Source organism: Aspergillus ambiguus (assembly GCF_047715705.1).
Source record: "Aspergillus ambiguus strain CBS 117.58 unplaced genomic scaffold BDV59scaffold_3, whole genome shotgun sequence".
In the NCBI taxonomy this organism is placed as follows: Eukaryota; Fungi; Ascomycota; class Eurotiomycetes; order Eurotiales; family Aspergillaceae; genus Aspergillus; species Aspergillus ambiguus.
In genome coordinates this window covers 614,351-638,289 of record NW_027395516.1, presented here as the reverse complement: position 1 = coordinate 638,289, position 23,939 = coordinate 614,351, and the positions used below count along the sequence as shown (strand labels likewise).

The following is a 23,939-nucleotide window of genomic DNA, read 5'->3' as shown; positions in this document are numbered from 1 at the left end:
ACTAGGTACCCCTATCATTGTCAGTATGAGGTTCTTAACACTGAAATTAATGCGACACTACAGAGCACGTGAATGGCTAAATTTCGGCCGATATGCGAGGTGCCATAGTTAAAGTGTGGAGACTTAATAATGAAAGTTATAATTGAGAAAACCCGTAAGCTACCGTTTCACTTCAGTAGCATAGACTCTGAGCCCTGGTTTCTGCCAGGTGGAGTAGGCCTTCATGTGCTTCATATTGTCCTCTGCCTCCCAATCAACCGCGTCGTCCGCGTTCGTAATGTCAAAATTCCAAAGAAGATGGCAAACAACCAAGCGCATCTCAACGTATGAAAGACTGTTTACTAGTCAGATCGTGCATCCTCAAATCAGGGCATTAGTAGCGTACTCTTTCCCGATACACCCGCGGGGCCCCAAAGAAAATGGCCGAGTGGCCAGTCTCTCGTCGTCCTTATATCGTGGATCCTCCAACCATCGCTCCGGGATAAAAAGGTCCGGGTCTTTGAAATTGGCTGGGTTATGGTGCGCGCACCAGGAGCTAACAGACACGGCAGTCTAGGAGTATTGTCAATCCTCAACACCAACGTTAGGTAGAGCCCTGCCTAACTTACCCCTCCGGGGATATGATGCCCGTCAATAACGTCTCCTTCTTGCTGTATCTCTCGCAAAAAGCCGATAGGCGCCGGAGGGAAGATACGCAAGTTCTCCTCCAAACAAGCTCCCAAGTAAGGCAGCTCGTGAGCAACCGCAAGCGTGATCTCGTCCCTAGATTTGAAGGTAGTGCGGATCTCCTCCTTCAGCTTTCTGTAGACCCGCGGATGGCGCAGTAGGTTGTTCATCAGAGACGCCAGCGAGCTGGCGGTGGTTTCGCTCCCAGCGACGCTAATTCACCCGTTAGCTGTGCAACAATATCCACGGAGGAAAGCTCACATAAACAGCGCAGCGTTCACAATCACCTCATCCTGGGAGAGGTCGTAATGTTCCGACTGCTTCAAGATATAGTGGATGAAGTCTTTCCGGTCATTCTCCTTGGCCTCTAGCCGTCTATACCGCGTTAGTCTCAGGGCCTGCGTTCTCGTACCAGCACGGTGAACAAACCGCAGAACCTTCGTCCGACTGTACGCCAGATGGTCGGCGCGGCGTTTCGCCAACGGCCCCTGCGCCAGCTTCTGCAGGAAGCGCTGCGTAGGCGAGCCCGCCGTGGCGAAGCGTCTCGACGCCTGCTCGATAGCGCCCGCCTTGACGGCGTCGAAGATGAGGGTGATCCAGAAATGAAAATCGCCGCGATCCAGACATCCGAATGACTCCCCGAAGGACAGGTCTCCGATGACGTCGAAGGTGATGAAGTTGAACCACCTGACGATGTCGAACGCCTCGCCGGTCGCAGCGAACCGGTGGATGTTGTCCATTAGCTTGGCGACGAAGCCCTGCACGATGTCCTCTTGCTCCCAGAGGGCCTTCTTGGAGAATCCATGCGAGAGGGCCTTGCGTTGGCGCGCGTGGTTGTCGTGGTCGGCCATGGAGATCGTCTGCACCCCCGGCAAGGGATCGACGGCGCCGACGTGGATGGGATGCTTGGAGAGGTCCTTTCGTCCGGGACGATGCCCGTAGATATCTCGCCAGGCGCCGAGGGTGTTGAATGCGAGTTCGTTGGGGCTGAGCCGGAGGACAGGGCCATAATTGTCGTGGAGTTTGCGTGTTTCCATGGGGAGTCGGCCACGGAGGGTCCAGACGACACCTGGGAGCTGTTCCTGGTTTTGTGAGGGCTCATGATGGAGGGGAAGGGTTGGTGCTCACATCGGAGACGGCATTGATGAATGGGCCAGGGAATTTAGCAAGAGGGTGAAACCAGTATCGGTAGATTATGGTGGTCACGGTTTGCAGGACGATGCCTAGAAGTAACAGTGTGCCGGCGATGTAGAGCCGCTCGCCCATACTCCTCCCAACGCTTCCAACGGACTCCATGTGGTGGGATCTGTGATAGTTAGACACGCCCTATCAGTAATTCGGGTCGTAGTACGTGTAGTGAAATGGTGGAACTTGGGTGGAAAGCATCGTAATAATTTATATGGTCTAGCGGCACTGACCGACATTTGCGGTTGAATGTGTGACGGTTTGAGCTTAATGTAGTATATTCCAATGAAAGGCATTCGTGAATGCCTTCATGCCATGACAATCGCGCGGTTCTCGACGCGAGATCGGAAGTATGACCGAGCATACGCGATACAAACTAACTAGGAATCCAAATACAGTGGGCATATGCAATAAAACAGTCTCATGATTGACGAGACAGTGGCTTTATGAATAGGTTCTGATGTTTAAGTGGATTAGAACGCATGATTATGCAAACATCCCAATAGACCTACTCGAGGTCATCGTCAACCGTCGAATCAGCAACCAGGCCACCGAGCCCCCTCTCTACCATGGCATAACCCTAGATACTCACAAGTCATGCTGCAAAGTGCTCGACGTAACCAGAGCACCCTCGTCGGGGCTTGCGGTAAGGAACCCGATATCCAACAGCCGTGCAGGATAATGATATCCAGTGTGGGGAATGGCACCAGAACTACCCCAGAATCCACTTACCCCGCATACCTAATAGAAACCTATCAAGTACTGCCCCACGATCCAGTCAGCGGGGATAAGCATATGCTGTATGGGATGAACCGGAAATCATTCTGAATCGACTCGTTCTAGCTCGCACCGGGGGTGCTCGGTCCGGCGACAATACTCTGGAGATTAGACGGATCGCGCGGTAGTGTCGCGGGGTATGGCATGGATAGAGGGGTAGGGTATTAAATGACAATAGAGGCCAGTTGAGGCTTACTGGTTCTCAACTCGAGAGCAAAAAACTGTTCTGTCTACACTTAATCCTAACTCTCTTGATACCATCATGACGATAGAACCCAAGCGCCCCGTACGCGTCGCTGGAGCCTCCGGGGGCTTCTCAGACCGCGTTCGTGCCATTGCCAGTCTTGCCAAAAATGAGGATGTGGATGTAATTGTTGGGGACTGGCTCTCCGAGATGACCATGACGATCCATGGCACCGGCAAGGTTCGCAATCAGGAAGCGAACTCGGGCAAGACCCTGAGCTGGGAGGAAGAAGTGCAAAGCGCGATGTTTGCGGAGAACTTCCTGGACTGTTTCCTTCCCGCACTGGACGACATGGCCCGGAGAAAGATCAAGCTCGCGGTCAATGCCGGCGCAAGCGACACCGAAGTCCTGGCTAAGCTGGTGAAGCAGAAGATCCAGGAAGCCGGTCATGATCTCAAGGTTGCTTGGATCGAAGGCGACGAGGTCACTGGGTCGGTGAAGGCCATGCTGCAGCAGGGAGAATCCTTCCGCTCTCTCATGCACAACAAGTCCGTCAAGGAATGGGGCCTGGAGCCAGTCTGCGCTCAGTGCTACCTGGGAGGTCTGGGTATTGCCCGGGCTCTGACCGAAGGAGCCGACATCGTCATCTGTGGGCGGGTGTCGGACGCTTCCCCTACGATCGGTGCTGCTGCGTAAGTTTTCATAGCCTCATCAGTCAAGGTACGGTAGCGAAGGAACGCTAACGCATGTGCAGTTGGTGGCATCAATGGAGAGCAGACCAATTCGACGAACTCGCCGGATCCCTCATCATCGGACATTTGCTGGAATGCTCCGCCTATGTCAGCGGTGGATACTCTGCGGATTTCAAAGAGCTTTTGAAGAGGGGCATGCATAAGAACATGGGCTTCCCGATCTGCGCCATCGATCACCTTGGGCACGGTATTATGACCAAGGAGAAGAATACTGGCGGCTGGATGACGGTCAACTCGGTCACATCTCAGCTGCTCTACGAGATTCAAGGACCGCAGTACTATAACTGTGACGTGACTGCGCAGATCGAAGACATCAAAATTGAACAAGTTGGGGAGAATCTGGTGAAGGTTTCTGGAGTGAAGGGACTGCCTCCTCCACCCACAACGAAAGTCGGGTATGTATCTGTCAAAAATCTATTTCTAACGATTGGCCTGACGTGAAGATAGAATCACTGGCTTTGCCGGATGGCAAGCGGAGTATCACGTGTATCTCTGCGGTCTCGACATTGAAGAGAAGTGCAGGTGGACCGAAGACCAAGTCAAAGAGGAGCTTGGTCCCGAGATCCTGAAGAAGTTCACCGTGCTCAAGTTTATGCAGAACGGGACATCCGTCAGCGATGCACGCAACCAAGACGTGGCCACCGTTGACTTCCGTATCTTTGCGCAGTCGAAGGACCGCGAGCTGCTGAGCATGCGCAACCCGGACGGATTCTTCCGCCGGTCGATGACCACCTTCCTGCAGAGCTGTCCGGTAGGTCCGCTGGCACTGGGAAGATGAATCCGAGCTAACCTCCTCGAAGGGTGCATCTTTGGGTAATGACATGCGTCAGGCAGAGGGCAAGCCGTACTATGAGTACCACCCAACCCTCCTCCCTCAGTCGGAGGTGAAGCAGCGCGTGCATCTCCTCTGGGATGCACCGCAGCCGGTCATTGACATGCCGTTGGCGCCGGAGTTCCGCACCTACGACCGTCAACAGCCTACTTACGAGACCAAGAACCCGGTGCCCCTCGACTCGTTTGGACCGACGGTGCGCCTGCCCCTGGGCCGAATCGTGCTGGGGCGATCGGGCGACAAGTGCAGCGACTGCAACGCGGGCTTCTTCGTCCGTCATGACGATGAGTGGAATTGGCTGAGGAGTTTCCTGACGGTGGCGAAGATCCGCGAGCTCCTCGGGCCTGAGGAGGACAAAGGGAAGCCGATTGATCGGTTCGAGATGCCCAACATTCGGGCGGTTCACTTCCTGCTCCACGATCACCTGGACCGCGGCTACGATGCATGCAGCACATATGACACGCTGGGGAAGAACTGTTTGGAGTATTTGAGAGCTAAGGTGGTGGATTTGCCTAAGAAGTTTGTTGACCGGGGGACTGTATGAGATGAACGAGAATACATATTGCTGTTAATCTATGTACTCCGGAGTCATGCACCCGCAGTTCGTAGAGGGTCTTCGTATAGTCTCGACACCGTGGACAAGTGTAGACAAGGGGTGTTTGCTCTGCCGTGAGTGCAGTACGAGAACGGAACGAGAGTCGCCAATCGGACCAGTACGACGGTCTTGCCACGGTGCGACGCAGTTGTCCAGAATCCCGGTGGCAATCGGGTTGGGTGGAAGGAACAGTCTCACGTGATGGCCATCCACGGGACGAACCAGACGGGACGGATTGCGTCATCGCTCAGGTCCAATCAGCACCGGGCGATGTCACCCCCCTGGCCTTGTTGGGTGGTATGAATCCAGATGAATAATCCATTTCCAGTAACCATCTCCTGAAGGCTGTGTGATTGGCCGAACCTTCAATCGAACCGGCCCTGATTGGGAAATCTCCTACCTCGTCCAGCGATTCTACTCGAACATCCAACCGGCAGTGGGTCCAGGCCGGACCGTGAGTGGCTGGTTGGACGTGGAGCCTCCGGGTGTTGGCGTGTGGCCACCCGGCTGGTCCGACAACCCAGAAAATTCCTGTCGTCGTCACCGTGATCTCATCCCCCTCCCTTTCTTCTTTGCACGGTCGACCGTCTCTCTAGGACTGTACTTTCGAGGGTTTTTTCGCTTTTCGCTTCTAGAAGATTTCACGGACTGATCATTTGTCTTCCATCGTCACTCCCTTGATCGCAGTTGACCTTCTCTGCAGCCCTCTGATATCCCTAGATTGCGCAAACATTCCTGTTCTTGTCCACCACCGGAGGGTGTCTGTTTTGAGTTGCCTGTCGTTCCGCCCACCCCAGCGCCTCCGTGGATTGGTTGGAAGGATTACCGGATCCACCGTCGTCTCCAAGTTTTCTGCTTCGACGTAAGGGCCAGCCCAGCATCGTGCCGTCTCATTCGTCGGTTCTGGTGAGTACTATTGCTTTTTTCCTTTCTTTACCCGATATTGCTTCTACGCAGTCTTCCCTTTCAAAATCAGAAGATATCAGAGGGAAGAAAATACCAAAAGAAGAGGGGAAAAAAAGAAACAACGTATAAAATTAATAAAAGAAGGGGAAAAAATATTATATATAAAAAAAAAATTGAGGGTTGCACTGCTGGAACCGGCGGTTTATGTACCAGGCCCAGGGTCGCATAAGTCGAGGATGGGGTTCTGCTTACTTCACGACCCTCGACCGCCTCCCCTCTCGCGCTTCCCCTAAAAACTCCCTGTCGAACCCCCGACTACGTCACAACTTCTCATCTCCCTCCCCCTTCATCCCATTCTGGCTGGATCTCGTGCACTGAAGCATATCAACAAATCTACCAAGTCCCTCTTCCTCAACCGCCATCACAACTTGTCTTCTTCAATTCCCTCTTGTTGTATCTTTTGATTCTTCCGAGCATTGCCACACCTTCTTTCGCCTTCTCTCTTTTTTTCTTCCTTTTTTTCCCTTTTTTTTCTTTTTCCTCTTTTTTTTTCCCGGTCTCCCGCTCCGACTGCACTTATACCACCTCCAACATCACCATCATCTAATCGTCCTTCTTCCATCAGTCTACTATGTCCGCCGCGGTTGCGTCGACCGTCCCAGCGAATCTCGCCACTAATTCCGCCCCTCGTAATTCCTCCCCAATGGACTCCAAGAAAAACCCGTTGGACACCGAAGGTAAGTCGGATCTATGCAGTGGTGTCATCGTGTCCTGTGCGCACCTGTCCCTGGTACTTCGGCCAGATATGCTTTTCCCCCACCCTTTTTTTGTTGCGTGCGAACAGATGCAAAATAAAGATCCAGGCTCGGGTGCCTTTTATCTTCACTTTATCTACATCCATGTTTGGGTGCGGTCGGACGTCACAAATGTACCCCGGATAAGGTGGTCGTCGGGATGACCTCACACCTGGCGTCATCGCGCTCTCGGCCCTCCTCCCAACCCCATCTTTCCCACCCCAGACTACACCACCGTCACTGTCATCACAATCATCCACCACGTCGCGTCTCCTTTTGGACTACCTCGCATCGCCTCCACGTCATTCGCGTACTGGTCGCGCTAACCCATCCTGTTCCTCGCAGATCCTCAAGTGTCTTCGGACTCGAAAGATATCAAATCCGACGTGGATGCGCAAACCTCCCTGGCTCCTCCTTCCCGCCCAAACGTAGCTTCGTCGGGTGATACTCCCGACTACTTCAACTCGGTGCACAACCCCTTCTCCCTGGAACCGAATCCGTTCGAGCAGTCCTTCGGTAGCAGCGGCGCCGGCGCCGGTTCCTCAGGCGACACTCCGGGCAAATCTATCCTCCCCCCCGTCGCAGCTCTCACCTCTCCTGCCCTCCCCGGTACCTCCTCCGCAGGCGGGGGCTACAACTGGTCCAATTCCCTACGGTCGGGCCCTCTCAGCCCGGCGATGCTTGCCGGTCCCACGGGATCCAACGATTATTTCGACAGTATCGGCCGAGGCTTCCCCACCCCAAACGAATCGTCGCTTCGCACCGGCCTGACCCCCGGTGGTAACGGCCCCATCTTCCCTGCCCCGAGTCCCAACTCCCAGGCGCTCCTGCAGCAGCTGCAAAGCGGCGGTGCGACTCCTTCCACCATCGAATTCCACCGCACCGCCCTGAACGCCGCCAAGAAGAACGGTATGGGCGGTCCTACTTCCAACCCCACGTCCGATCCCAACCAAGCAAACCCGAACACGACTATGGACGCCAAAGGGAACCAGTCGGCCGGCGATCCCTTCGGGCATCACGACGCCGCAGATGCTGCGAACGGCCTCTTCATGCTCGCCAAGGCCGGTCAACCGAACCCGAACCAGTTCGCTGTGTCCAACCCATCACAGAACATCCAAAACGTCGATCAGTCGCGCGACGGCGACCAAGCGTCCGATGGCAGCCGGGAAGGCAGCGGGGACGCGTCGGACGCGCAGAATGAGGTGAAGCCCGCCGCGAAAGGCAAGTCGAAGAAGGGCACGACGGCGAAGTCGGCCGGCGCGGCCAACACGCGACGTAAGGCCGAGGATTCCGCCGCAAAGGGCTCCAACAAGAGAACAAAGTTGAACAATGGCGCCGCTAGCGTTGAGCCTTCCGATCCCGAGTCTGATGAAGAGGACATGAAGAAAAAGCCTCAAGATACCAAGAAGATGACAGATGAAGAAAAGCGAAAGAACTTCCTCGAAAGAAACCGGTAAGTCTTCAACCCTCCCTGCCTTTGCATGACGATGTGCGGTCCATGGCGGCTAACCCCGTCAACAGTGTCGCCGCCCTTAAATGTCGCCAGCGCAAGAAGCAGTGGCTGGCCAACCTACAAGCCAAGGTCGAGCTGTTTACCTCCGAGAACGATGCTCTCACTGCCACCGTCACCCAGTTGCGCGAGGAAATTGTTAACTTGAAGACGCTGCTTCTGGCCCACAAGGATTGCCCCGTTTCCCAAGCACAAGGCCTTGGTCCCCTCATAATGAATGGCATGCCAACCGGGGGGTTCGACTCGAATCCGTACAACCTCCCAGGCAACATGGGAATGCAACCAGGCGCGCCTATGCCCCAAGGGATCCGACGGCAGTAAGCCTGCCAGTCGGAGCCCGGTGCTCTCCCGGGATCTCAACCCTTGATTTATTTCAGCTTCAGCTTTCTACGCAAACTTCTGGCATGGGCGGTGTTTTATGAATAATGTATACGATCAAAATGGTCAGGTGGTGTGACATGGGATTTGGTTGAATCACCGGAAGGTGCAAACTAGGCGCAAAAGCTTCTGTGAGGTGGATTTTTTTCCTTTCTTCCCTGTCGTTTGTCTTCATCGGGCTTCGCCTGCTGGTCGTTTCCACGGCCCAGTGGGGGTGTCCACGGTTGGTGTTTTCCTATTCTTCCCCTCTCTCGCGACTTGTTCGCTGGTTCTGGGACCTTCCTTTCGCCTGTCTAATATTCACGGGAACTGGCTGCTTTCCAACCTTCTTTTTTAAATGCTCGCTTGAGTTTGATACACGTTGATGGCTGGCGTACCGGTGGTTTCATGCTTTCCGTTGTTTGATCTTGTTTTCAAAGTCTGTTGTCTAGAGACCGGTCTAATCTCCATGGAGTTCGACTATATATTTCCAGTAGAGTAGCGTCATATCATGCACCGTAAGAGTATATGGAGTTATGACCAATGAAGTGGACTGTGGATCATCTACGTAACAGGCAGGCACTAACCCAACGTGGCAGAGGCTTGGCGGTCACGAACGTCAAACAGCGCAAACAACAACATCGCGCACTCTCTCCAACGCCTGTACATATGCCGTGTCTCTTCGACTGTGCCATGGATGGAAGCTTTGTCGAGGAATTGAGGTGAAAATCAGTCGAGCGAAAATCGGAACGAGCCAGGGTGCAATGATCTGTCAATTCACACGTCCAGGGAACTCCTACAGCCGTTTCATGAACTCCGCGTCTCGACTCGACTGCGGTCCGCGATAGGGCAACATACGACCGACTCGTCACGTCAACCCGCATGCGAAGAGAATAACCACGGAGGCAAAAGGCCCGTCGCTCAGAAAACGAACCACAACGAAATATGGCCGCCCGGCCGCCGGCTCGACCGCGTCGCCTTGATGACGCCCTCGGCCAGCTTGTCGCGTCCCTCGCTCCCCCGCTCCCTGTGTCCGCTCTAGAAGGCTACGACTCCGACGACCCCGACGCCGCTCTCGACGCCGCCGAAGAACAACGCAACTATGCCCTCCTCCAACGCGCCTGGCGCATCCTCGACCGCCACACCCATTCGAATGACCCGTCCTCGCCCAGCGGCCCCGCCGCCTACGGCATCAGTCGCCGGGGGAGCCTCGCCGGCGGTGAGAACATCAACAACGCGTCAGACCTGATCAAACGAAAACTGCTCAAGGAGAATGCCAGTCCCGACAAGGCCGTGCGCTTCTCCAACCTCTACTCCCGACTGTTGACCCAGCCCGTGTTGTCGCAGAAATGGGCCATCTTATACCTGCTGTATCGGCTCTCGACCCCCGACGACGACGACCACCACCACCACCACCATGACCAGAATATGGACCACGAAGAGGGGAGAAGTCGCAGTCCGCTCGGGGAGCCGGCAAACTTGCAGGGGATTCTACGCAAGGCGTCAACGCGCCAGGGTCGCCCGCTCGAGAACGACGACGAGGGCCCCGCAATCAGCTCGTCCGCGTCACAGATTCCTGCCCGTCTGGAGCGGAAGGTCTCCATGCGTCGACAGGAGCTGGATCGGGAGAAGGAGGCTGAGATGGCTGCCCGTGAGAATAAGGCTAGTCGCCCCCCGGCGGATGTGCCTCGTGAAGAGCCGCGGGCGACCCCGGCGCCGCAACCGGTAGAGGTCCAGACTTTTCGGCCTCCGGAGCATACGCTCCTGCGAGATCTTCCCTTTAACCTGCAGGGACTGTCGTCGTCTAACCTTGAATTTACATCCTCGTCGATCCTGAAACTCCCTCCCTCTTTGCCCATTCCTTTGGTGTCGATTTTGAATGCCCTTGCCGAGCCGTGTCTGCTGTATCGGGGCTTATCTACCTTTGTTGAGAGTTCGGGAGGGGGCCTTTTGAATCAGAGTCTGCGGGCCGCTCTCTCGAACGAGCTTCGGTCGTACCTGGGGTTGGTCGCCACTCTGGAGGGGGAGATTCGACGAGCGTTGGCAGCTCCGGAGGATCTCAGCGATCCTCGGAATTCATCGAAGGCCGGTGTCACTCTGAAACGATGCGTGGTGTGGACGCGGGATGCGACCATGGCCTTGCGGTTGATGAGTCTGATTGTCGAAGAAGCAAATAGTAAGTGTGGTGGTGTCGTTGGTGCTATTTCCGCTAACAGCTTCTAGACAAAAAAGGTGGTCAGTTGATTTCCTTGATTCACGGATTCTCGACGTCCCATGGGGACCCCTTCGTTTGCGCATTTGCGGAGAAGCTGCTGGCGCACATCACACGGCCGTTTTACGATATGATGCGGCTTTGGATCTACGATGGCGAACTGTCAGACCCGTACAAGGAGTTCTTTGTCGTCGAGCCGGAGTTCAGACCCAGCACTGATCCGAGACGTATCGCTACCAGCGTCTGGGAGGATAAGTACAAATTAGATGATAACATGGTGCCCTCTATCATCACACAGGACTTCGCAAAGAAGGTGTTTCTGATTGGAAAGTCCCTGAACTTCATTCGATATGGGTGTGGAGACTCGGGCTGGGTGGAAGCCTACTCGAAAGACGCCTCGAAGGAGCTACGGTATGGAGACACGGCCAGTCTGGAGAACTCGATCGACGAGGCATACAAGACGACGATGGCTCGGCTGATCTACCTCATGGACGACAAGTTCAAATTGTTCGACCACCTGCGCGCGCTGAAGAAGTATCTCCTCCTGGGACAGGGCGACTTCATCGCCTTGCTGATGGAATCGCTGGCCTCGAACCTAGACCGCCCGGCAAACTCCCAATACCGACACACGCTCACTGCTCAATTGGAGCATGCCATCCGCGCATCGAATGCGCAGTACGACTCCCCCGATGTCCTGCGCCGTCTGGATGCTCGAATGCTGGAGCTGAGCCACGGCGAGATCGGATGGGATTGCTTCACGTTGGAGTACAAGATCGATGCCCCTGTGGACGTCGTCATCACCCCCTGGGGATCAACCCAGTACTTGAAGGTGTTCAACTTCCTCTGGCGGGTCAAACGTGTCGAATTTGCGCTGGGCAGCATCTGGCGGCGGTGTATGACCGGCGCTCGCGGCGTGCTGGGCAGTGTCAACGACAAAGTCGGGGCGGACTGGAAACGCGCACGATGCGTCATCGCCGAGATGATCCACTTCGTTTGCCAACTGCAATACTACATCCTCTTCGAGGTCATCGAGGCCAGTTGGGACCAGCTGCAAGCCTCGATCGCCAAGCCCGGGTGCACCCTGGACGACCTGATCGAAGCCCACACCAAATACCTCAACTCCATCACCCACAAGGGCCTTCTCGGCTCCACCTCCTCGAAACACTCCTCGTCCAAACAGCCCGAGGAGGGCTTCCTGACGCAGCTGCACCAGATCCTCAAGATTATGCTGGCCTACAAAGACGCCGTTGACGGACTCTACTCCTTCTCCGTCGCCGAGTTCACCCGCCGGCAGGAGCTCAGCGCGAAGATCGAAACCCGCACTGCCCAGGGCCGCTGGGGCGTCACGGACCGTGACCTGCTCTCCTCGCGTCGCGGTGGCTCGTCCATGTCCGCGTCGCTGTCCAACACGCCCAACATCGGTGCTCTCGTCGACGACGTCGACACGCCCTCCTCCGGCCCGCGCATCGACCTCTCCGCCGACGACCACATGCTGGAATCCCTCCGCGTGCGTCTCCGCGACCTATCAGCGGAGTTCCGCTCGCGCCTGAACGTCCTCCTGGGCGATCTCGCCTACCAGCCGGACGTCGACATGCGCTTCCTTGGTGTCGTCATGAACTTCAACGACGTCTACGAGCCTGTCCGTCGACGTCGAACCACAGCCTCCGGCTCCCGCGACAAGGAGCGCGCGAGACGCAAGGCCGCCGCCGAGACGAGCACGGCGAAGGACGTGCGGAAGGAGAAGAAGGAATCCGGCGAGGCGGCTGCCACTGCGCAGGGGCCATAATATCTATACTCTTTTTCTTGGGCGGAGTCAGGCGGGCATGGACGGTACTGCAAGCGACGAATTCATGGGTTATAGACTAGAACTTGGGTTGGCCTAGCATGTAAATGGTTCATTATACATCACAGGGTTACGTGCGTTACAATAGTCGTAGCATTAAAGTCGTCGTCCATGGTGGGACCAGCGACGGGTACAATACTGCTGCGGAGCGCTGTAGAAAATTCCATTCCGCAGCTCCTCTCTCCGCCAGCACCTCCAACTTCCAACACCACATCACACTCGCCCAGCCTTACCTCGAACCGCATACCTTTTCTCCTCCAGACGGTCGACCCCCCGCGACATAAAAAAGAATAATAAATTACTTCCCCCTCCCCGCCCGCATGGCTGGCGACGATTCTGCGTTGGCCGACGTCCCGGCGTGGAAAAAACTCGGCCTCAAGCTCAAGTACGCCAAGGATCCGCTCGAGGAGAAGGAGAAGAAGCACGTGGAGACCAACGACGGCTCGCAATCGAAGGATGACGCGAAGAAGCAGCGCAAGAGCAAGAAACGGCGTCGGGATGAGGAGGCCTCTGCTGCTACCGCCGGCGGCGGCGGCGGCGGCGGCGGCGACGACGATAAGGAAAACGCGCACGCGGGCGACGGCGAGAGTGAGTCGCGGCTGAAAAAGAAGAAGAAGAAGAGGGTGTCGTTCTCAGCGGATGCGAAGGAGCGCGACGGGTCTGGGAGTGATGTCGAGATGAATGGTAAGGAGGGTGCAGATGCAGACTCCGACTCACACGCGAAGGAACGCGCTGCGGAGCAGGACGGTGATGAGGGCGACGACGAGGCCACGAGGAAGCAAAAGAAGAAGGAGAAGAAGGAAAAGAAGAAGAAAGACAAGAAGGAGGCTCGCGCGGCTGCATCCCCAACGGAGACTGCTACAACTCACGAACCGCCCATTCTGTCCTACCTCAATCTCTACTACAAGGACCGGCCGGCATGGAAGTTCCAGAAGAACCGCGAGGCGCAGCTCTTCAAGCATGTTCTCTCTACGGAGCGGGTCCCCGTCGAGTACAATGCGGCGCTGCTGGTTTATCTCCAGGGACTGAAGGGCGACGCGGCGAAGCAGCGGCTGCGCCAGGTCGCGGAGGAAGTGGTCAAGGCCGATACGGACGATACGCCGGCGTACCACAACGCCGTGCACGGCTTCCGGGGTGCCTTGCACCAGGATAAGAAGGAGGAGCTGAACCTGGTCACCACGCCGGAGGAGTGCGACGAGGAGATGAAGCAGAAGCTGCTCAGGAGACAGCGGGCCGAGCTGGTTTTGTTCGCCGTCACCGGGTCGCTGTTTAGCTACCAGAAGCCGAAGCAGAAAACTCCGAACCAGCCGGCGAAGAAGAAGAAGAAGACTCGCACTGCTGTTGTCGAGATCTCGAGCAGTAGCGAGAGCGAGAGCTCTAGTGACAGCGATAGTGACGACGACAGTGATAGCAAGCCGGCTGCCAAAAAGGCGCTATCTGAGTCTAGCGATTCATCGAGCGAGAGCGGTTCTTCCAGCGACTCCTCCAGCGACTCCTCGAGTGATTCGTCTTAGTCCTACTTCCAAGATCGACTGGCGGTGTTTCAAAAGTTTGATACCTGTTGCATAAAGGAGTTGTAAAATGGGTCTATGATAGATCTTTTTTTTATCTTCATTTATTGAGTACTCTGAACTATCTACTCTTAATGGGCATTATCATATGGAACAATATAGAATACTGGATACTGTCGGCGTAAAATGTACCTGAAGTTTCCAGCAGTTGTATAGGCAGAAGGGAAGGCGGTGACGGGAGCTTACTCAATCGGGATGCGTAGCTCACCTTCACCTGGAGCTTCGGCCAGCATCCTCACGCGTCCTTCAGATCATTCCCATCCCCCATCCCCGTTTCCTTCCCCTTGACACCTTCATCCCTCCCTGATAGACCCCTCCGTTTCGGATCTGATTCTCTGCACTATCTAATTGCAACTCGCCGCCATGTCTGGTACGGTCTTGTCCAATCCTCCGACATCCCATGACTTCATCAACGAACTGACTCCCCTCGATGGATAGGAAGCGCATACGATAGACACATCACGATCTTCTCAGACCAGGGGCGTCTGTACCAAGTCGGTACGTTCATACGACCAGCCCGCGTCCTCGCCGGCTGGAATTCGAACCCTCCCGCTCCCCGGATATGACATCGCCTAACCAACACCTGTGCCCCAGAGTATGCGTTCAAGGCCATCACCTCCGCAAACATCACCTCGCTCGGAGTTAGGGGAAAGGACTGTGCTGTTGTGATCACCCAGAAGAAAGTTGCTGTAAGCCAGCCTCCTGCACCGCTATCGGGAGACGCCGTCTGATCACGTCCTTAGGATAAACTTATCGACCCGTCCTCCGTTTCACATGTCTTCCGCCTGTCCCCCTCCGTTGGTTGTGTCATGACTGGTTCCATAGCCGATGCTAGAGCAAGCGTTGACCGTGCTCGTGGAGAAGCGGCCGAGTTCCGCTACAAGTTCGGATACGAAATGCCCTGTGATGTCCTTGCCAAGCGACTTGCCAATATCAACCAGGTTTACACACAGCGGGTTTGTCTCATCTCTTCTGCGGGTATAGCGAAGGTCCAGAACTGACGTTCACTTTCTCTCAGGCTTACATGCGCCCACTAGGAGTTGCCATGACCCTGATCTCTGTTGATTCGGAGAAGGGCCCGCAGCTCTACAAATGCGACCCTGCGGGATACTACGCCGGATACAAGGCCACTGCGTCTGGTCCGAAGCAGCAGGAGGCTCTCAATCACATGGAGAAGAAGCTGAAAAACAAGGATTACGCCGACGGCAACTGGGAGGAAGTGGTCGAGTTAGGTATCACGGCCTTGAGCAACGTCCTCAGTGTAGACTTCAAGAAGCACGAATTGGAGGTTGGCATCGTCGGTGGACCCCGGACGGATGGCAAGGAGGGAACAGATCTGGGGTTCCGTGCTCTGACAGAGGATGAGATTGATGAGCGGCTGCAGGCTATTGCCGAAAAGGACTGATCCGATTGTTGGGAGCTTCTGTTGTGTTGTTCTTAGATGCACGTTGATGGTATATGAATATCATTTCCTTGAATCCTTGGCCTCTGGTTCTCGGGGGAGTGCTCCTTGCATCCGTCTGTAACTTCACACGGAGCTGCGCTGTCTGTGTCTCGGTTCCCCCCCAGATCAGTGGCGACTCCAAGGACATGCCGTCTTGATATAGTATGTGGTCGTATTGTTAGATGGTGACTGCCGGCTGACAGGCTTGATGGAAGGTTGCACAACAATATGTGTCTTCCGCAAGGATATCAGTCACTGGCTCAGCATTCAGTTACAGGTGGAGCAATGCGATGTCAGGGGCAAATATCCGAGATTGATGCCGTGCAAACTGTCCGAGGTGGCAGAAGCTGAGGAATGGCGTAGGGAAAGGAGTCTGCGGTGGAGTTTGTTGTGTAGAAGCGCACAGGAAGTTCGCCACCCACCTCTGCCGAGTCAAGACGATGTCTATTTTTACGCTAAGAAAATTGTTCTGAATGGAGGATTTTAGTTTTCAGATATTATATGACGCATTCTAAATAGCATCTTTAAAAAGGATATGATCAATAGATAGGACTTTCTATCTATTCTTTTTGCTTTTCCTCAGCTGACATTTGTGGCCGGGCATGTGGCTTAGCTGTACAGACCATGTGTGGCTTGAGCTCATGGTCGATTTATTCCCTTTCGCCCTCTCTCGCTTCTGTATCCAACAGTGCCAGAATCCAATCGAGTCGGAATCCACTGGCATGAAGTGTCCTTCTTGGCCTCCACATTTCCTATCTGGTTTCATTCTCCGAACCTGAAATGCACGCCCGCCGTGGGTCGTGCATGTCTCCAACTAGGGTGTGGCGTAAACAACCTAAACAACCAGCTGGCGGGTGTCCATAATTCTTCCTTAGTGCGATCATGCCATGACTCCCCTTCGGGCTCCACCGCCGACATGCAAGATGCATCCACTATTGTGGCCCACCGAGATCCAGCACTGTGAAAGCCACTGTGGATGAGCTCCCACTGGCGCGGTTCACTGACACATGAGGGGACGTATCATCTTGCCGCTGCCATATTGACTCCTAGTCTGCGGGGAGATATTTTTTTTACCCATCCCTGCAACTAGTACCTAGCTTCTAAAAATTCCTCGCGTGGATGCCGAGCTCTCTGCTTCTCCATTCGCTCGAGCCTTTGAACCACCGGGGTCGTTTAGAGACATGGGTTCCCCCTGGAGCTTCCGATGGACTATAGATCCACTATGGTCGTTGAGTCCAGCTGCAATCCCTAGCTGTGATGTACTGCTGCTACTCCATCGTGGCTTCCATTGGTGCAGCCAGCCACGACTAACGATGATCTTCTGTTCCTCTCGTCCTTCTCATCGTCGGGGCTATGGCGTAGGGCTTTGTGTCTTTCACAATAAGCTTAAAAGGGAATACTCACCCACGGGCCATGGAACCATCTCAGAGATGAAACGCTCATTTCCAACGGTTTAAGATCTAGTTCATTGTGCTTTGGCTTGATTGTGCCTTTCCGTACTTTTTCGTCAGCTTCCTTCACACATAAGCCGTTGATTGGGTTTATTCCTTCTTTTATACTTCAGATCTCTGGATCGCATTCCTTAGTGATTAATATCTGTACCCGGGACTTTCAGCGCAATGGCCGACGGACGTAAGCGACACCTTTCTCTTCCACCAGCCATTTCATAAAGCTACCAGTGTTCATGAGCCACACGCTAACTGATACCAGTCAACCAAGCCCGTGCCTTGAGGGTGGCGGAACTCATGAACGATTACCGTACTCTCCTTGTACACATATCCCAGCAGAACGTCCCAGTCCCGGCAGAGGACTACTGGGAAGATGGGTACAGGATCATCAGAGATTGTCTAGCCGAGGCCCAGACCCTCATGTCCGCCAACTACAGTCCCTCAATGCCTGCCGCTGGCGGTAGCAATGAGGAGGCTGAGAAAGTCCAATTGCAGCGGTATGTGGCGCCATTCCAACGATTGGTGCCCACGCCTAACGTACTACACCAGGGTCATAGTCGATGCTAGCGCCCGCCGCTTCCGAGCACACAAGATCTATCTTCGTGCGGCAGCCGCAAGACGATGGGCTATGCATCGTGGAAATATCCTCCGAGGGGCCCGGCCGGGACCGCAGCATACCGCCCAGCTCAAGGCTATCAACAGCACTCTTCGCCATGTTGGTTGTCCCAGCAGATGTCTTACGGATTATCGCTAATGGCTTGTCATTTAGGAGATCTCGCAATTTACAGACCAATATGTTGTCTCGGACCTTCGCGCGGCAGATGTCCGGGCTCGCCATTGGCTTGACAACGATCCATCTCTACCAACGATCCTTGGTTGGATTCGATCACATCCATGAAAAGCGCACTCCACTCCACCTAAATGAATACCTGACAGGTCTTGGCAAAATAAACGACTACCATGCTTGACGATGATTTGAGAAAAAGACGTTCGGTTTACGGCAAATCTACGGTTGATATGGGTGGCATGACACTTACGAAGCGCCGGCCGCTGAATTCCTTTCTGGGAAAGAATTCCCTTCTTTTTTCTGATTATCATCTCTGCCCACTTTATTTTACGGTCATGATATCCCCATTAGTGATTGTTACGGTGCCTATGTGATAGTCCTGATGAGGACGCTTTTAATTTCCTTTCTCCGATTATTCTCCTTTCTTTCTCACTATTTACCTTTTGTGGACATCATTCTGTATTTCGGATCTCGGGTCATCATTCAGTTCAGATAATCTGTACCAGTCAGATTAACAACAGCATTGGTTCAATTACTTTCATATTTTCGGCGTTCACTTCGATTCTAGATGGTTAGTTCCACGCTGGGTAGCTGAATTGTTGAATATTTCGTGTTTATCATTGGCCAAATTTTTTACAAGAGAAAAAAAAATTTATCTGTAAATTAAGCAATATGTGACTGGTCCCTAGCGAGTCATTCCCGTTCCTTTTTCCCGAAGACTAGGGAGGATGTAATTGAAGTCGTTTCCTGTCAAGCCTTGCGTTTTCAAGTGTGGACCTCGCCGATAGCGAGTGGAGTGGATAAGGCCAAAAAAAAAAGAATTACATTTCTACGGCGTAGAGGCCCGAACACTAGAAAAATTGTCCGCGCATGGCCAATGAAACAAATCTTGATGCATTATCATATGTCACAGCCCAGTCAGGAATCGAGATTTCTTCGGACATGCCGAGCGCTGGAATGCGGATTGGCCTTCCAGGTGGGGTCTACCGAAGACATCCCAGCTGAAAAGTAAAGGACCAGGATTAGCGCATATGCACGGCAGTTGAACTGGGGCTGGTGCTTTTCCTGGGATTCGGTTTGTGGGATTTTCACCTTGGGATGTCGGCGTCAGTTAGGGCTTGTGTGGTCACGGTAGTGGGATCGCCGAGTGGCCGTGCACCCAAAGCCCTGCAGTAGCTTAATGCAACCAGAGCGAATCATATCCCCCAACCGCTGTCCCCGAGGGTGTTTTCAGCTGAGGTGGTTCAGGATGATCCACACTCCCTGCTGCCTCAGGTGTGTTCGACGTGTTCCTTACCAGGATGATCCATGCTGGCGGACTCGACCTCCCATCTTTAGTAAGAGACCCCCTATGGAGTACATAGTACGTACCTGGTTCTCCGGCTCGGCGATCGACATTCCTTCGATCTAGAGCTATGAACGTGCGCTAATTTAGTCTGCCACGTTGGGGGGGTTCCCTTCAGCAGGGATGTGAGAAGCGGATGAAACGATCCTGAGAATGACCCCTCTTGGGGGATATGAATCCAGTGCCAAGGTGCTGCATCTGGGTCCTCGCTTGATGGTTAATCGGCCAGCGTTTCAGACTTTTAGACCTTTTCCTTTCCTATCCCCGTTTCTTTCCCTAGTTGATATGGTTCGGTCATGTGCACGGGTTTTCAAGGTCGACGAGTACTTACGTTGATGTGATTGGAATTAACTGAAAGAATCTTGTTCCTTGCGGGAGGATTTTGAAGCTCTTGTGGCTTATTATGCTTTGGATTTGCTATGTCTAGATCGTAGGAATGTCCGATGTTACCCAGCGTCCTCGTGGTGCCGGGATTGCAACCCATGTTCCCATGATGCAGTTTAGATTCAACCCAAGATGCAAAGTATCATGCGTTGAGCCTCGTAAAAGTCATCAGGTTCGTGGGTTCAATGTTTCCCCTGAGAATTGGAGGTATAATTCCTAATCAGACAGGTCGATCTCTTGCTATGGTTACACGGATTTGTTCTCGTGACAGATATATATATGTTTCCGGCGGATGTGACCCGACCATATACCACAACAGCCAAGGCCCCTAAACATAAAGATGATGGCACCCAAAGTACTTTGCATGAGATACGAGGGTTGTCTCTCAGAGATATTGGACGTAACTGCAGTCATCCGCCCATGGACAGCCAGGGACATGGAGGTTTCGGAACAGAGGAATGACTACGCCACCACGGTGTCCGAGTGGGCTTATGGAAAACAGCATTGACAAAAGCTGTGACTGTATGATAGAGAATCAACATATAAAGCTGTGTCTTCTTCAACCATCGCCTATTTTGTCTTGTTGATTTGTGCCACTTCAGACATTGTGATTACATAACCTGTCAACACACCAGCCTCCACTAGCCACACCCCACACTTGCACCGCCGCACGTTACCAGCCAATCAAACCTCTCGGCTGTTGTTATTTTGGGTATACTAAGGTGCGTCCCGCGTCATAAGGCGGTGCTTTCCCCGACAAGGCTGCAATATATCTGCCGAAATCCTTATATACACCTACCTGCCTGATATCCCTTCTGCTTGGTATGAACTGCTGGCCCGCAATTGAATACATATCCTTTGCCGCCATCTTTATTTTTCTCTCTACCCAATACCTTGGTCATAATCCAGCTCTGATCCCTCTTCAGTCTAGCACAGCAACGATCCACAAGGACCTGAACTCTTCCGCCCCCAGCATGCCTTCTGGAATGAAATCTGTTGCTTATTACGTCAATTGGGTTAGTATACTGAATTATTTGATAATCACCTCAGTCATTCCTACGCAGTCTCTCTTCGTATACTGACAGGTTGAGAAAAGGCGATCTATGGACGCAACCATAACCCGCAGGACCTTCCTGCTGACAAGCTGACTCACATCCTGTATGCATTTGCCAACGTCCGACCTGAAACTGGTGAAGTGTGCGTGCGAGCCCCTGGACTTCGCTATACCTATACCTTTGCCTGACATACAAGTAGATATTTGTCCGATACGTGGTCGGATATCGAGAAACATTATCCCACAGACTCATGGAATGATGTGGGAACAAATGTCTACGGCTGTGTGAAACAGCTTTTCCTCCTCAAACAGCAGAACAGAAAGCTGAAGGTCCTACTATCCATTGGAGGATGGACTTATTCGCCCAATTTCGCCCAGCCAGCAAGCACCGAGGCAGGCCGAACCAAGTTCGCCGAGTCTGCTACCAAGCTCGTAACGGACCTTGGATTTGATGGTGAGCTAGAATCCGAGGGAAACACTTGCAATTCTAATTGTATCCCTAGGATTTGACGTGGACTGGGAGTACCCCAAAGGTAAGTTGTCTCTGTACATGACCTAGTGACAATGTTCTAACGTCAATGTAGATGACACCGAGGCCCAGAACTTTGTACTGCTGCTGAAGAAGTGCCGTGAGGTAGGTCTGCCGTTGCCAAAGCGAACAATACCGGTTCTAATGTATGAAGACGTTGGATAAAGCGGCTGGGGCAAATCGGAAATTCTACTTGACTATTGCATGTCCCGCTGGTACGTGACTCTTCATCCTTGTCAAAAGACATGGCAGAGGCTGATCATCGTTTCTTTCACAGGCCCGGAAAATTACAACAAGCTCCGACTGCCCGAAATGACCCCGTATCTGGACTTTTACAACCTTATGGGCTACGACTACTCTGGTAGCTGGGACACGATTGCTGGCCATCAGGCAAATATCAAGCCCTCGACGAACAATCCGGCCTCGACTCCGTTCAACTCCGTCCAAGCAGTTGACCACTACGTTGGAGCGGGTCAGGTTCCGCCTTCAAAGATTGTTTTGGGCATGCCACTGTACGGACGTGCCTTTGAGAACACCGACGGACCGGGCACCGCTTTCTCGGGCGTCGGACAGGGAAGCTGGGAGAACGGAGTCTGGGACTACAAGGCGCTGCCTAGGCCTGGGGCTACAGAGCAGGTCGATAGCAGCATTGGTGCATCGTGGTGCTACAACGCCAGCGCCCGTCAGTTCGTCTCGTACGATAATGTTGCTGCGGCCGAACTCAAGCTCGCCTATATCCAGCAGCGCGGCCTTGGTGGAGGCATGTGGTGGGAGACGAGCGGTGACAAGGGAGGCAAGGCAGCCAATAAGGCTGACGGAAGCCTGATTGGGACCTTTGTCGAGGGCGTTGGCGGTGTCTCCGCTCTGGACGAGACGCAGAATGCCATTGACTACCCGGAGAGCAGGTATGACAACTTGCGGGCAGGCTTCCACTAGGAATGAGAGACGATAGTTACATCTTTACTTAACCTTACCATCAAACTGTTAACTTGTAAGATACGCTTAGCAACAGGGGTAGCTACACGTAGATGTACTTTGGTTTCCGATTTTTATTCATTTTCGGATTCAAGGTTGCTATCGAACTATGCATTCAACACAATCCTCAACCCCACACCCCATCCATCTTTCCCCCGACATTGTCCTAGCCATGAGCACCAAACACTACCGGAACGGATACAGACGGATGGAACGACTCAAGCAGAGCCCATTTATTTGGACTCGTCGAAGACGTAGGTGAGGTGGCACTTGCCGCAGTACTGGCGGTTGTGCATAGCAGCCATGAAGATACCGGCACCGCACTGGAATCAAGTACATTAGTATACGACCATTTCTTGAGAAAGGGTGCAGAACATACCTCGGGGGAGGGGCACTCGCGGCGCAGACGCTCGATCTTGCCATCGCCGTCCACCTTGTAGTACTTGAGGACGGCAAGCTTGGTCTTCTTGCGCTTGTGCTTGATCTTCTTGGGGGTGGTGTAGACCTTCTTCTTGCGCTTCTTACCACCACCACGGAGACGGAGCACGAGGTGGAGGGTCGACTCCTTCTGGATGTTGTAGTCCGAAAGAGTACGGCCGTCCTCGAGCTGCTTGCCAGCGAAGATCAGACGCTGCTGATCAGGGGGGATTCCCTCCTTGTCTGCAGCGTGGTTAGACGGTGCCAGAGAAAATTTGCGGTACTGGGAGGATGAAGGCATACCCTGGATCTTGGACTTGACATTGTCGATGGTGTCGGAAGACTCCACCTCGAGGGTGATAGTCTTACCCGTCAGGGTCTTGACGAAGATCTGCATCGTGATGAAGGCCTGAGGGTGAGTTAGTGTGACTATTCATGGTTTTCTGCCGGTGAAGGTGATTCTCCTCGCCGTTGTTCTCTTTGGCGTATCGTCTCCAGCGCCAACGAGGCGAGGAATTTGGAGAGCAAAAGCCAAAGAGAAAAAACGACCAAAGGGATCATGCTTCACTTTGTTGTGGACATGATAGGGGCGCCAAACTCACCTCGACAAGACTTGTCTTCCTCAACCTTCGTTGCGATCGTGTGGGAAATATCTTGAGTGGAGAGTCTTTGGTTCGTTAAAATCGGTTGTGCGATCACGTGCAAATGTGCATCCTGATCGGGTGTAGTGCAGACATTCGGATAATCGTCTCTCCGGTAAGCCCTACTCCGGCCACGTGATGTTTGGATCCATCACGTAAGCATTCCCAAAAAGGCAATTGCATAGCGTACCAGGTCGAACATGATCGCTGCAGGAACTTCAAAGGGCCTTGGGGGGTTCATAGCGTTTATTTAACGAAATAGATCTTGTCTAGCTCACTGAAACGATGATAAGGTACTTGAGGGTTGTCCCGATGGATTCCTTGCAATATAGTACGCCCAATCTAGCCAACAGAAGCGTTGGCCGAAAACCCTAGTAGAGGTACACAGCTCCTGACGCATTATTCAAGGCGTATGCACCCCATTTGGCAGGTTTACTAGTGTCTCCATCTATGTATGCATGCCCGTTGTCGTGGATTGCCGGGACCCATAAGCCGCGAAACTATCATTGCCCTTAGGCCTCCAATAGAATAGATTACGTTCGAGTATTGCTCTAGATCCATCATCACGCATCCGGTTAATATTAGAGAAACTCTGAAACACGTCTCGTAAGATCTTGGAAACTGGAGGATGACGCTAGACTCCGCTGTAGCGAGACTTGATTGGCGATGCAGCATGTAGACGGCGCAAGGAGACGACCGTTCAGAGCCTATTTTCATAAACGCCAACGATG

The 23,939-nt window shown here is 53.5% G+C and overlaps 9 protein-coding genes across 9 annotated transcripts; 6 read left to right on the top strand and 3 right to left on the bottom strand.

Moving 5' to 3' along the window:
• Positions 1-159: 159 nt before the first annotated feature.
• Positions 160-1,962, bottom strand: BDV59DRAFT_198505 (cytochrome P450; the record flags this gene model as incomplete). Its single annotated transcript, XM_073693165.1, has 6 exons — positions 160-334; positions 386-552; positions 609-879; positions 928-1,041; positions 1,096-1,748; positions 1,795-1,962. 6 exons carry the CDS (start codon positions 1,960-1,962, stop codon positions 160-162), a joined length of 1,548 nt encoding a protein of 515 aa, XP_073551832.1.
• A 928-nt stretch (positions 1,963-2,890) lies between these two features.
• Positions 2,891-4,940, top strand: BDV59DRAFT_190897 (acyclic terpene utilization AtuA family protein; the record flags this gene model as incomplete). Its single annotated transcript, XM_073691820.1, has 4 exons — positions 2,891-3,504; positions 3,567-3,959; positions 4,012-4,315; positions 4,365-4,940. The coding sequence occupies 4 exons, from the start codon at positions 2,891-2,893 to the stop codon at positions 4,938-4,940; spliced, it is 1,887 nt and encodes a 628-aa protein (XP_073551831.1).
• A 1,227-nt stretch (positions 4,941-6,167) lies between these two features.
• atfA (bZIP transcription factor atfA) lies at positions 6,168-8,717 on the top strand. Its single transcript, XM_073697179.1, has 3 exons — positions 6,168-6,634; positions 7,037-8,144; positions 8,213-8,717. The coding sequence occupies exons 1-3, from the start codon at positions 6,529-6,531 to the stop codon at positions 8,520-8,522; spliced, it is 1,524 nt and encodes a 507-aa protein (XP_073551830.1). The 5' UTR covers positions 6,168-6,528; the 3' UTR covers positions 8,523-8,717.
• A 510-nt stretch (positions 8,718-9,227) lies between these two features.
• On the top strand, positions 9,228-12,644 carry BDV59DRAFT_169735 (tubulin gamma complex associated family protein). Its single transcript, XM_073688301.1, has 2 exons — positions 9,228-10,734; positions 10,782-12,644. Exons 1-2 carry the CDS (start codon positions 9,504-9,506, stop codon positions 12,554-12,556), a joined length of 3,006 nt encoding a protein of 1,001 aa, XP_073551829.1. The 5' UTR covers positions 9,228-9,503; the 3' UTR covers positions 12,557-12,644.
• Positions 12,645-12,805: 161 nt separating this feature from the next.
• On the top strand, positions 12,806-14,263 carry BDV59DRAFT_84331 (WKF domain-containing protein). The gene has a single exon (XM_073697178.1). The coding sequence runs from the start codon at positions 12,934-12,936 to the stop codon at positions 14,125-14,127; it is 1,194 nt and encodes a 397-aa protein (XP_073551828.1). The 5' UTR covers positions 12,806-12,933; the 3' UTR covers positions 14,128-14,263.
• A 152-nt stretch (positions 14,264-14,415) lies between these two features.
• prs2 (proteasome core particle subunit alpha 1) lies at positions 14,416-15,963 on the top strand. Its single transcript, XM_073688300.1, has 5 exons — positions 14,416-14,554; positions 14,623-14,682; positions 14,779-14,873; positions 14,928-15,140; positions 15,203-15,963. Exons 1-5 carry the CDS (start codon positions 14,548-14,550, stop codon positions 15,587-15,589), a joined length of 762 nt encoding a protein of 253 aa, XP_073551827.1. The 5' UTR covers positions 14,416-14,547; the 3' UTR covers positions 15,590-15,963.
• A 1,706-nt stretch (positions 15,964-17,669) lies between these two features.
• Positions 17,670-18,486, bottom strand: BDV59DRAFT_169724 (uncharacterized protein; the record flags this gene model as incomplete). Its single annotated transcript, XM_073688299.1, has 2 exons — positions 17,846-18,486; positions 17,670-17,791 (listed from the first exon to the last, which is right to left on the bottom strand). The coding sequence occupies exons 1-2, from the start codon at positions 18,172-18,174 to the stop codon at positions 17,671-17,673; spliced, it is 450 nt and encodes a 149-aa protein (XP_073551826.1). The 5' UTR covers positions 18,175-18,486.
• Positions 18,487-20,365: 1,879 nt separating this feature from the next.
• On the top strand, positions 20,366-22,150 carry BDV59DRAFT_169718 (glycoside hydrolase family 18 protein). Its single transcript, XM_073688298.1, has 8 exons — positions 20,366-20,414; positions 20,519-20,608; positions 20,689-20,789; positions 20,847-21,100; positions 21,150-21,179; positions 21,231-21,280; positions 21,330-21,390; positions 21,453-22,150. Exons 2-8 carry the CDS (start codon positions 20,567-20,569, stop codon positions 22,109-22,111), a joined length of 1,197 nt encoding a protein of 398 aa, XP_073551825.1. The 5' UTR covers positions 20,366-20,414; positions 20,519-20,566; the 3' UTR covers positions 22,112-22,150.
• A 4-nt stretch (positions 22,151-22,154) lies between these two features.
• BDV59DRAFT_84277 (ubiquitin-ribosomal 40S subunit protein eS31 fusion protein) lies at positions 22,155-23,201 on the bottom strand. Its single transcript, XM_073697177.1, has 3 exons — positions 22,871-23,201; positions 22,530-22,810; positions 22,155-22,473 (listed from the first exon to the last, which is right to left on the bottom strand). Exons 1-3 carry the CDS (start codon positions 22,962-22,964, stop codon positions 22,384-22,386), a joined length of 465 nt encoding a protein of 154 aa, XP_073551824.1. The 5' UTR covers positions 22,965-23,201; the 3' UTR covers positions 22,155-22,383.
• Positions 23,202-23,939: the final 738 nt, after the last annotated feature.